The sequence below is a fragment of the Cervus elaphus genome, chromosome 9, assembly GCF_910594005.1.
Source record: "Cervus elaphus chromosome 9, mCerEla1.1, whole genome shotgun sequence".
Classification (NCBI taxonomy): domain Eukaryota; kingdom Metazoa; phylum Chordata; class Mammalia; order Artiodactyla; family Cervidae; genus Cervus; species Cervus elaphus.
Window position 1 is genome coordinate 10150884 of NC_057823.1, and position 13306 is coordinate 10164189.

Here is a 13306-nt window from a genome sequence, read left to right on the forward strand (position 1 = left end):
AACATTGTGTCAATTTCTGGTATATGACAAAGTGATTGAATATATATATTCTTTTCCGTTATAGTTTATTACAGGTTATTGAATATAGTTCCCTATGCTATAGAGGAAGGCCTTGTTGTTTATCTATTTTATATATAGTAGCTTGTATCTGTTAATTTCAAACTCTTAATTTATCCCTACCCCCCATCCTCTTTCCCCTTTTGGTGACCAAAAGTTCATTATCTATCTGTGAGTTTCTTTCTGTTTTTTAAATAAATTCATTTGTATCATATTTTAGATTCCACATATAAGTGATATCGTATGGTATTTGTCTTTCTCTTTTTGGCTCACTTCACTTAGTGAGATACTCTCTAGGTCCATCCATGTGGCTGCAAATGGCATTATTCCATTCTTTTTGTATGGCTGAATAGTATTTCATTGTGTATATGTACCACATCTTCTTTATCCATTCATCTGTCTGAAGGACATTTAGGTTGCTTCCATGTCTTGACTATTGTAAATAGTGCTGCAATGAATATTGGGGTTCATGTATCTTTTTGAATTGGAGTTTTCTCTGGATTTACGCCCAGGAATGGGATTGCTGGATCATATGGCAACTCTAGTTTTAGTTTTTTGAGGAACCTCCGTACTGTTTTCCATAGTGGCTGCACCAATTTACATTCAGGACTGGGATTTTTAAACCCAGTGGGTCTGACCCTAGAGTTCATGCTCCTTGCTAGGCTGCAGGATATTAATGAAAACAATCAGCGACTGAAAGAGTGATGGGAAGCAATCAAGAGACCTGATAAAAGGACTGAGATTATCTTCAGGATCACATTTGGTGCCTTGATTGCTCAGGGAGGCTATGAGGCATGAGGTCCAGAAATCTGGACCTTAAAACCTTTTATTTTGCATTGGAGTATAGCTAATATACTATACTGATGCTGAAGTTGAAGCTTCAGTATTTTGGTCACCTGATACGAACAGCTGACCCATTGGAAAAGTCCCTGGTGCTGGAAAAGATTGAGCAGAGAAGAAGAAGGCATCAGGGGATGAGATGGCGGTACAGCATCACCAATGCAATGGACATGAACTTGGCAAACTTCGGGAGATGGTAAGGCACAGGGAAGCCTGGTGTGCTGCAGTCAGTGGGGTAGCAAAGAGTCAGATACAACTGGTCAACTGAACAACAACAACACAGCCAATTAACAATGCTGTGATAGTTTCAGGCGGACAGCAAAGGGACTCAGCCACCCGTATACATGTACCCGTTCTCCCCGAAACTTCCCTCCCAACCAGCTGCTGTACATTGAGCAGAGTTCCCGGTGCTGTAAAGTAGGTCCTTGTTGGTTAAGGGATGATTCTTTAGTGGCCATATTTCTCCCTTCCTGAAACTCTCACCTCCTCAATAGGACACGCAAAACCCTCTGTGATCTATTTCCACTCCACTTCTCTTTTCTCTGTAACACCAAGCGTGTTCCTACCGCCTCACCACGCAACCCCCTATTCCCTCCATCCTTGCTTATTCATCTTAGTAATCCTTTCTACTTCTGAGGCTGCCTCCCTGGAGAGGAACCTTCCAAGACTGCCTCTATCAGAAGCATTTGTCCCTTCACCCAAGCAAGAACATGCTATTTCTACCTCTAGTGAAAACAGACTCTGTTCCTCTTAGTATGACTGTAAGTCGTTGGAGAGCCTGGCTCCCTCCCTAGACTGAGTTCCTCCCCAGACTGAGGGTGTGGTTAGACTCTTAGCTCTATAGCCCCCTAGTGCATGACGTGGTGCCCTTGTCCATCCACCTGCAACTCTGATATAACTCAATCTTGGTGCCCCATCCATATCCCCTCAATGTACTCCTCTGTTCCTGAAGGGTGCTCACTGCACTCCTGAAACTCTGCGCTGGGAGGTTGTTCTTTCTGACCTCACTCCCTCATACACTTGGCCCCTGTGTTAATGCTCCTGGGAGCAGCCCTCACCTAATCATTGATGGAGCTGGTAGATAGAAACCCAAGTCCTATCCCCTCATCAGGGACACTTCTGATAAATGTTCTATATTTTCTCCCAGAGCATCTGCAGAAAGACTGAGCATCAACAGTTGCACATTGGCCAGCCCCCAGGAGACACCAAGAGATGTTTCCTGGACTCTGCTGAATTGCAAACCCCTAGAATGAAGAAGCCAAGTGTCATTCATTAAAAGATCAAAGGTGATGAAATAATGCCATCTGCAGCACATGGATGGACCTATATGACATCCCTTATATGTGGAATCTAAAAAGAAATGATACAAATGAACTTATTTACAAAACAGAAACGGACTCACAGATTTAGAAAAGGAATTTATGATTGTGGGGAGGATGTAGGGAAGTGATAGTTAGGGAATTTGAGACTGACATGTACCTACTGCTATATTTAAATGGATAACCAACAAGGACCTATGGTATAGCCCAGGGAGCTCTGCTCAATGTTATGTGGCAGCCTGGATGGGAGGGGATTTGGAGGAGAATGGATACACATATATGTATGACTGAATCCCTTTGCTGTCCGCCTGAAACTGTCACAGAATTGTTAATCAGGTATACTCTTAATATGAAATAAAAGGTTAAAAAAAAAAGACCAAAAGTGAGATGGTTTCTCCCAACTTCTAGGTCATCTTAACACTTTGGAGCTGAATTAATGTTGACTCAGTCAACATTAGTTGCTTACCAAAGAGATGGAGCCTGTGCTGGACCCGGTAACCATCCTTCCTTGTTTCTGGACTGAGACCCCACAGGCAAGTGTATCTTCTTTGACGCTGGACAAATGTTGCTTCCTCTGCAGAGTTCCCGTGGCTGAGCTCCACAGACCGATCATGCCACCCTGGGACACAGTCAGCAGTGTGGCCTGGAAAGCCAGCACTGCCATGCATACCCAGGGGTCAGAGGCATCCCCCAGGATACGAAAAATCAGCTCTGCAGTTTCCAGGTTCCAAGCACTGATCTAACAGAATGATGAAAAGACAGAGCCATGTCAGAGGGGGACCTAGACTGCAAGTTTGCCAGAGTCAAAAGCAAGACCTGTTCTTTTTTCTTTTTGGTCATTGTAATTAAAATCTTTTTACCTTTATACAAATTTTAACGGTTCCTTTCCATTTATTTGTTTTTGTTCAGTCGCTCAGATGTGTCTGACTCTCTGCAACCCCATGGACTGCAGCACGCCAGGCTTCCCTGTCCTTCACAATCTCCCGGAGTTTGCTCAAACTCATGTCCATTGAATTGGTGATGCCATCCATTTATAGTTATTACAAAATATTGACTATATTAAAACCTGCTCTTTTTTAGAGTTTATACATTTTATTGTCAACATTCCCATCAGTTTAACGAAAAAGGAGGGAAGGACTTCCCTGGAGGTACAGTGGATAAGAATCCACCTGCCAATGCAGGGAACATGGGTTCTATCCCACTAAGCCTGTGTACCACAACTACTGAACCCATATGTTGAAATAACTAAAGCCCGTGTGCCTAGAGCCTGTGCTCTGCAAAAGAGAAGCCACTGCAATGAGAAAGAAGCCCATGTACCGCAACAAAGAGTAGGTTCTGTAAAGCCTGGGCACAGCAATGAAGACCTACTGTAACCAAAAATAAGTAAATAAATTTAAAAAGAAGTAACCAGCAAATTTTTTTTTAATTTAATTGAAAAGAAAAAAGGAGTGGGGAAGTGGAAGGGATCCTGGAATGGATTCTGGAATGGCAAAAGAACATTTGTGGAAAAACTGATAAAATCCAAATGAAGTGTGGAGTTGAATTGATGGTAATTGTCCATATTAATGTTTAGCTTTGATAAATGTACACTTGTTATATAAGATGTTGGCATTGGAGAAAGCTGGAACAAGGCCATACAGGAACCCTCTCTACTATCTCTGTAGTTTTTCCACAAATCTAAAACTACTGGGAGTTCCCTGGTGGCCCAGCAGTTAAGAATCCACCTTTCAATGCTGGGGACACAGGTTTGCTCCCTGGTCAGGGAACTAAGATCCCACCTGCCATGGGGCAACAAAGCCCATGTGTCTCAACTAGAGAGCCCACACACTCTGGAACCCGGGCACCACAGCTAAAGAGAGGCCCGCAAGCCACAACACAAGATCCTGCAAGCTGTAACTAAGACCCAACACAACCAAAAACAAATAAATATATATTTTTTAGGGAAAAAAAGGGTATTACTTCTCAAACACATGTTTTTAAAAGTAAATAAATAAAATTGCTCTAAAATACAGTTTTAAAAAATAGAAAAACAGCCATGCCATTTGCATATATGTTCATTCCAAGTAATTACCGATGAATAATTAAAGAAGTTTCATCCTTAACCTTACCCCCTAAAGTACCTTTTCATCGAAAGTAATCATTTAAATAATTCTATTAATTCTACCTGTGGGATTTACACTAAAGGACTAGGAAAAGACACACAGAAAGATACATACATATGTATATACGTATAAGGAAAGTTACCTCAGCTATTTGAACATGTGAAGAACTGGAAGCAACCTATATGTCCAGTATTAAGAGATCAGTTAAATAAACTACAGCAGAGCCATGCAATGCAATCCTATGAAATCACTAAACATGCTGATTTTGAAGAATTTTTAAGGTTGTGGGCAAAGATCATTTTATAAAACTGTATATGTGGTTTTATCCCCATTTTCTTTCATACACACATGCACATATATACACACATGCGCACTGCAAAAAGCAAAATTATGATAATGGTTAGGTTTGAAGTTATTTATTATATATTATTTCTTTGCTGTATTTTCCCAACTTTTGCTGATAACATAGCTGATTTCTATAATCAGTTTTGAAAACAACCCACACCTCTGTAATAGTTAAGCCTACACTGTCCAATAAAAATACAATGTAAGCCACACACGATTTTAAATTTTTTATAAGCCACATTTAAAAAGGTAAAAAAAGGAAACAAGAGATATCAATTTCAATGAAATACTTTTTTAACCCAATATATTCAAATGTTGTCATTTCACCATATAATCAATTCAAAATTATTGTTGAAATATTTTACATTATATTTTATGATACTGAGTCTTTGAAATCCAATGTGTGTTTTATACTTATTGTGCCTGTATGCTCAGACGCTCAGTCACGTCTGACTCTGCGACCCCATGGACTGTAGCCCTCCAGGCTTTTCTGTCCATGGGATTCTCTCAGCAAGAATACTGGAGTGGGGTGTCATTTCCTCCTCCAGGCTATCTTCCTGATGTAGGGATTAAACCTCCCGCGTTGGCCAGGGATTCTTTACCATCAGCGCCACCTGGGGAGCCCTTTGTGTATAGTTCAGTTCAGTCGCTCAGTCGTGTCCGACTCTCTGCGACCCCATGGACTGCAGCACGCCAGGCCTCCCTGTCCATCGCCAACTCCCGGAGTTTACTCAAACTCATATCCATTGAGTCGGTGATGCCGTCCAACCATCTCATCCTCTGTTGTCCCCTCTTCCTCCTGCCTTCAATTTTTCTCAGCATCAGGGTCTTTTCAAATGAGTCAGCTCTTCGTGTCAGGTGGCCAGATATTGGAGTTTCAGCTTCAACATCAGTCCTTCCAATGAATATTCAGGACTGATTTCCTTTAGGATGGACTGGTTGGATATCCTTGCAGTCCAAGGGATTCTAAGAGTCTTCTCCAACACCACAGTTCAAAAGCATCAATTCTTCGGTGCTCAGCTTTCTTTATAGTTCAACTCTCACATCCATACATGACTACTGGAAAAACCATAGCCTTGACTAGATGGACTTGTGTTGACAAAGTAATGTCTTTGCTTTTTAATATGCTATCTAGGTTGGTCATAACTTTCCTTCCAAGGAGTAAGTGTCTTTTAATTTCATGGCTGCAATCACCATCTGCAGTGATTTTGGAGCCCAAAAAAATAAAGTCAGCTGCTGTTTACACTGTCTCCCCATCTATTTGCCATGAAGTGATGGGACCAGATGCCATGATCTTAGTTTTCTGAATGTTGAATTTTAAGCCAACTTTTTCACTCTCCTCTTTCACTTTCATCAAGAGGCTCTTCAGTTCTTCTTAGCTTTCTGCCATAAGGGTGGCGTCATCTGCATATCTGAGGTTATTGATATTTCTACCAGCAATCTTGATTCCAGCTTGTGCTTCTTCCAGCCCAGCATTTCTCCTGATGTACTCTGCATATAAGTTAATATAAGCAGGGTGACAATATACAGCCTTGACGTACTCCTTTGCCAATTTGGAACCAGTCTGTTGTTTCATGTCCACTTATAACTGTTGCTTCCTGACCTGCATACAGATTTCTCAAGAGGCAGGTCATGTGGTCTGGTATTCCCATTTCTTTAAGAATTTTCCACTGTTTGTTGTGGTCCACACAGTCAAAGACTTTGGCATAGTCAATAAAGCAGAAATAGACGTTTTTCTGGAATTGTCTTGCTTTTTCGATGATCCAACGAATGTTGGCAATTTGATCTCTGATTCCTCTGCCTTTTCTAAATCCACCTTGAACATCTGGAAGTTCACGGTTCACGTACTGTTAAAGCCTGGCTTGGAGAATTTTGAGCGTTATTTTACAAGCCTGTGAGATGAGTGCAATTGTGCAGTAGTTTGAGCATTCTTTGGCATTGCCTTTCTTTGGGATTGGAACGAAAATTGACCTTTTCCAGTCCTGTGGCCACTGCTGATTTTCCAAATTTGCTGGCATATTGAGTGCAGCACTTTCACAGCATCATCTTTTAGGATTTGAAATAGCTCAACGGGAATTCATCACCTCCACTAGCTTTGTTCGTAGTGATGCTTCCTAAGGGCCACTTGACTGCGCATTCCAGGATGTCCGGCTCGAGGTTGGTGATTACACCATCGTGATTATCTGGGTTGTGAAGATCTTTTTTGTATAGTTCTTCTGTGTATTTTTGCCACCTCTTCTTAATATCTTCTGCTTCTGTTAGGTCCATACCATTTCTGTCCTCTATTGTGCCCATCTCTGCATGAAATGTTCCCTTGGTATCTCTAATTTGGACTCTAAGTGGACTGCCACAGGGGCAGAGGTTCTGGGTGCAGCAGACCTGGGTAAGGCATAAGCTCTCCTGGAGGAGGTTGCCGTTAACCCACCATAGAGCCTCCAGAACTCACACAGGACTGGGAAGTGAACTCTTGGCGGTCACAAAGAGAGCCTTGTGCACCAGGACCGAGGAGAAAGGAGCAGGGACCCCACAAGAGACTGACCCAGACTTGGCTGTGAGTGTCCAGGAGTCTCCAGCAGAGGCGTGGGTCAGCATGGCCTGCTGCAGGGCTGGGGGCACTGAGTATAGCAGTGTATACATGGGATCTTTTGAAGGAGGTCACCATGATCTTCACTACCTCCACCATAGTTTGGCCCCAGGTAGATAACAGGGAGGGAACACAGCCCCACCCATCAACAGAAAATGGGATTAAAGATTTGCTGAACATGGCCCTGCCCATCTGAACAAGACCCAATTTCCCCCTCAATCAGTCTCTCCCATCAAGAAACTTCCATAAGCCTCTTGCCCTTCTCCATCAGAGGGCAGATAGACTGAAAACCACAATCACAGGAAACTAACCAATCTGATCACATGGACCACAGCCTTGTCTAACTCAATGAAACTATGAGCGATGCTGTGTAGGGCCACCCAAGACAGACGGGTCATGGTGGAGAGTTCTGACAAAATGTGGTCCACTGGAGTATTCTTGCCTTGAGAACCCCATGAACAGTATGAAAAGGCAAAAAGATAGGACACTGAAAGGTGAACTCCCCAGGTCGTTAGGTGCCCAATATACTACTGGAAATCAGTGGAGAAATAACTCTAGAAAGAATGCAAAGATGGAGCCAAAGCAAAAACAACACACCACTGTGGATGTGACTAGTGATGGAAGTAAAGTCCGATGCTGTAAAGAGCAATATTGCATAGGAACCTGGAATGTTAGGGCCATGAATCAAGGCAAATTGGAAGTGGTCAAACAGGAGATGGCAAGAGTGAACATCTACATTTTAGGAATCAGTGAACTAAAATGGACTGGAATGGGTGAATTTAACTCAGATGACCATTATATCTACTACTATGGGCAGGAATCCCTTAGAAGAAATGGAGTAGCCATCATAGTCAACAAAAGAGTCTGAAATGCAGCACTTGGATTCAATCTCAAAAACAACAGAATGATCTCTGTTCGTTTCCAAGGCAAACCATTCAACATCACAGTAATCCAAGTCTATGCCCCAACCAGTAATGATGAAGAAGCTGAAGTTGATTGGCTCTTTGAAGACCTATAAGACCTTCTAGAACTAACACCCAAAAAAGAGGTACTTTTCTTTATAGGGTACTGGAATGCAAAAGTGGGAAGTCAAGAAATAGCTGGAGTAACAGGCAAATTTGGCCTTGGAGTACAGAATGAAGCAGGGCAAAGGCTAATAGAGTTTTGCCAAGAGAACATACTGGTCATAGCAAACACCCTCTTTCAATAACACAAGAGAAGACTCTGCATATGGACATCATCGGATGGTTAATACTGAAATCAGATTGATTATAGTCTTTGCAGCCAAAGATGGAGAAACACTATACAGTCATCAAAAACAAGACTGGGAGCTGACTGTGGCTCAGACCACAAACTCCTTATTGCCAAATTCAAACTTAAATGGAAGAAAGTAGGGAAAACCACTAGACCATTCAGGTATAACCTAAATCAAATCCCTTATGATTATAAGTGGAAGTGACAAATAGATTCAAGGGATTAGATCTGATAGACAGAGTGCCTGAAGAACTATGGATGGAGTTTCATGACACTGTACAGGAGACAGGGATCAAGACCATCCCCAAGGAAAAGAAATTCAGAAAGGCAAAATGGTTGTCTGAGGAGGCCTTTGTGTACAGCACATCTCAATTTGGAATAGCCATATTTCAAGCACTCGATAGGAACATAAGGCTGGTGGTCACCGTATTGGATAGCATAGCTTATAAGCTACCAATATTACTTAATGTTAACAAGTACCAATTAGTTTTATTACTTTATTGTAGAACAATTAATAGCTGTTAATTATTTGATGCTTACTATGTACCAACAAACTGTGGAAAACTCTTAAAGAAATGGGAATACCAGACCACCTGACCTGCCTCCTGAGAAATCTGTATGCAGGTCAGGTTAGAACTGAACATAAATAACATAACATATCAAAGTTTGCAGGATGTAGGTAAAGCAGTACTCAGAGGGAAATTTATAGCACTAAAAATGACGGTATTAAATACTATTAAAGGTCCTAAATCTTAAGGTCAGAAAGAACTATCAAGTTATCTAATCTTCAAAACTCTAAGTTTTGAAGTCCCTTATGGCACCCTCTCAAGTGGTTGTATACTTCTGTCTCATTTTGGGGAACACCTCCTTATAAACACAATATGCTATCTTTGAATGCTCTGGTCTCAGCCTTCCTTTGCAAACAGGGCAGGTATTTGTTACCTTTGAGCCTGAAGCTGAATACACAACCTTCTTTGCTTCATCCACATGAAGGCTCCAGGTCTGAGATTCAGTGGGATCTTTTGAACCTCCATCCCAAATGGTGAATTTCTCCTGGCCAGAGAGTAAGTCCCACAAGCGCAAGGTGTGGTCTTTCGAAGAAGAGATGGCAAGTGTCCCTTGGGCAAACACTTCCACACACCTCACCTCTCCTGCAACAGACCAGGGTGGAGGAGAGTATATTAGCTGGGAACATTTCGACCTTCCAACTACCAAAACATCTACGAGCTTGGAAATCCCTGGTTTACCAAAGAAGAGATGTATAGATTAGAACATGTCTGAATTACAAATAATGGAATGTGGGGGCTTTTCTGGTGGTCCAGAGGTTAAGGGTCTGCCTGCCAATGCAGGGGACACAGGTTTGATCCCTGGTCCAGGAGGATTCCACATGTCGCGGAGCAACTAAGCCTGTGAATCACAACTACTGAGGCCTCACTCTAGAGCCCGTGAGCTGCAACTACGGAGTCCTGGCACCACAAACACTGAAGCCTGTGGGCTTTCAGGCCCGAGCTCTGCCGTAAGAGTAGCCCCCGCTCACCGCAACGAGAGAAAAAGCCCGTGCAGTGATGAAGACCCAATACAGCCAAAAATAAATAAATACATAAATGAAAACATCAAAACCATAATGGAATGTGGCAAAGCTAAACTGAATGAAACAACTGGTTGGGATTAAATCATTTGCCCAAGTGTTGAATCTCTAATAAACAGATCATTGAAATGTATAAAAGTTCATCATCTAGGGAGTATTTAAAGTTAATAAACTAAAAAAAAAACTAAAGTTAATAAACTAACAAAAAAACCAAAGTGAGATTATAGAAAATTTCATATCCGTGGAGAGATATTTTTCTAGGAAAAACATGAAATTTGGAAGACATAAAGGGGAAAAATTGACCGATTGGATTGCATAAAAGTGTAAAATTTCAGAAGGATAAACTTGAAAGATATCACACACTGGGAGAAAATATTTGCAGTCTATAACAGACAAGTGAAGACCCTCCCTGATAAACAAATAGTTCTTACAAATAAGCAAGAAAAATGCAAATAACTTGCTCACAAACTGGACAAAGAATATAAACAAGAAATTTATAGAAACAGTACAAGTGGACAATGAGCATTTGAAAGTGATACTCAACCTTACTAGTAATCACAAAAATCCACCATGAAATACCAATACTATTATTATCCATTGTACTGGCAAAAATTTGATTGATTGCTTGCTGGAGTGCTGGCAAAGATACAAGAAATCAGTTATTTTTATACCCCACTAATGAGAGTATAAGTTTATAAAAACTTGCAAAGATGTAACTTGTTGACATTTTTTTAAAGTTAAAATGTGCAACCTCTTGGTTTTGATAATATACTATAGTTACATAAGGCATTGCTAGTCTGGGAAGGTATATAAAAGGTACATGAGAACTCTGTACTATTTCAACAACTTTTTCTGAGTCTATAGATTTTTTTAGTATAAGAAGCTAAGAGAAAACATGAAAAATGTGCATACGATTTGACTAAGAAATCCCACTTCTAGAAATGGTGTCTTAAAGAAGTAATAGCATAAGTGTGTGAAGATGGATAAGGACTTTAATTGCAAGACTGTCCAAGTAAAACAAACAAACAAACAAAAAAACTGGGGACTTTCCTGGTGGCCCAGTGGCTAAGACTCCAATCTCCCAAAACTGCGGGCTCGGGTTCAATCAATCCCTGGTCAGAGAATTAGACCCCACATGCTAAAAATCCCACCCAGTGCAGTCAAATAAATAAATGTATATGTTTAATGTTCAAAATGGATGGAGGGGGTACCCTGAGGGCACAGAAGCCATTCTAATCTTTATTAAAGAAAACACCCAAAGGGAGAAACATGTGCAGTCACACACACTGAAGTCGATCGGGTTCTGGGGTTTCTCAGGTGTGGGGGGATTTAAAGGGCTGATCCAGTCCCAAAACTTCAGGGTCCTGGTTAAACTGTCTCCAAAAGAGAACCTCGTTGTCAAGGTTTTTCTTGTTTAATTTTTCCTCTTTAACAGCAGCCTGAAAGAAGACAATTCTCTTTTTTCCACTGGAAATATAAAACTGAAAAGCCCATTCTGGACCTCCCCTGGTGGTCCGTGGCTAAGACTCCATGCTCCCAGTGCAGGGGGCCAGGATTCGATCCCTTGTCCAGGAACCAGATCCCACATGCTGCAATGAAGATCAAAGATCTTGTGTGCCACAACTGAGACCCGATGCAGCAAAAAAAAAAAAAAAAAAAACTCAAAACTACCTATGAAAAGGGAGTTGGTTAAATAATATGGTATGTGTTAATTGCTCAGTCACGTCCAACTTTTTGGGACCCCATGGACTGTAGCCCACCAGGCTCCTCAGTCCACGGAATTCTCCAGGTAAGAGTACTGGAGTGGATAGTCATTCCCTTCTTCAGGAGATCTTCCCCAGCCAGGGATCAAAGCCAGGTCTCCTGCATTGCAGGCAGATTCTTTGCCATCTGAGCCACCATGGAAGCCCAAGTAATATGGTACATTCATGTAAAGAATATTATGCAGGAATTAAAAATAATAAGAAGGAAGGAGCTACATATATATGCCCTGGAGAAGGAAAAGGCAACCCACAACAGTATTCTTGCTGGGAAAATCCCATGGACAGAGGGCCCTGGTGGTCTACAGTCTATGGGGTTGCAAAGAGTTGGACATGACTGAAGCGACTGAGCGCACACACACACACACACACACACACACACACAGACATATGCACTGACCAAAATAGTCATTCCTACTACAATAGCCAATATTTACTGAGTGCTTTGGAAGGACTGATGCTGAAGCTGAAACTCCAATACTTGGGCCTCCTCATGCGAAGAGTTGACTCATTGGAAAAGATCCTGATGCTGGGAGGGGTTGGGGGCAGGAGGAGAAGGGGACGACAGAGGATGAGATGGCTGGATGGCATCACCAACTCGATGGGCATGAGTTTGAGTAAACTCCAGGAGCTGGTGATGGACAGGGAGGCCTGCAATTCATGGGGTCGCAAAGAGTCGGACACGACTGAGCGACTGAACTGAACTGAACTGGAGTACATGCATTAAACTCCTTTAATCTCATAACAACTCTTTGAGATATTATTATTATCTTATTGGGCTTCCCTTGTGACTCAGGTGGTAAAGAATCCACCTGCAATGCGAGAGACCCTGGTTCGATTCCTGGGTCAGGAAGATCCACTGGAGAAAGGAATGGCTACCCACTCCAGTATTCTGGCCTGGAGAATTCCATGGACTGTATAGTCCATGGGGTCAAAAAGAGTCGGGCATGACTGAGTGACTTTCATTTTCACTTTGTATAGATGGGAAAACTGAGTCATAGCCCAGGATGGTAACTTATGCAAAGCCACATGGCTAATAAGTAACTGAGCCAGGATCTCAGCCAGGAGCCCAGACTCTCAATCTCTACAAAACACTGATACAATCTGTTGGGCTTCCTTGGTGGCTCAGATGGTAAAGAATCTGCCTGCAATGCAGGAGACCTGGGTTCAATCCCTGGGCCAGGAAGATTCCCCTGAAAAAGGGAATGGCAACCCACTCCAGTATTCTTGCCTGGAGAATTCCATGAACAGAGAAGCCTGGTGGGCTGCAGTCCATAGGGTTGCAAAGAGTCAGACATGACTGAGCAGCTAACACACATCAGTTCAGTTCAGTTCAGTCACTCAGTCGTGTCCGACTCTTTGTGGCCCCAAGAATCACAGCACACCAGGCCTCCCTGTCCATCACCAACTCCCGGAGTTTACTCAAACTCATGTCCATCGAGTCGATGATGCCATCC

The 13306-nt window shown here is 42.2% G+C and overlaps 1 protein-coding gene across 1 annotated transcript in view; it reads right to left on the reverse strand.

The window, feature by feature from the left end:
* The window catches only part of NWD1 (NACHT and WD repeat domain containing 1), a 67035-nt gene that overhangs the window by 17917 nt on the left and 35812 nt on the right, over positions 1-13306 (reverse strand). The window contains exons 10-11 of the mRNA XM_043913879.1: positions 9444-9652; positions 2683-2955 (exon numbers count right to left, since the gene is read on the reverse strand). Of these exons, the coding sequence (XP_043769814.1) occupies positions 2683-2955; positions 9444-9652 (482 nt within the window). The remainder of the gene's footprint in view (positions 1-2682; positions 2956-9443; positions 9653-13306) is intronic.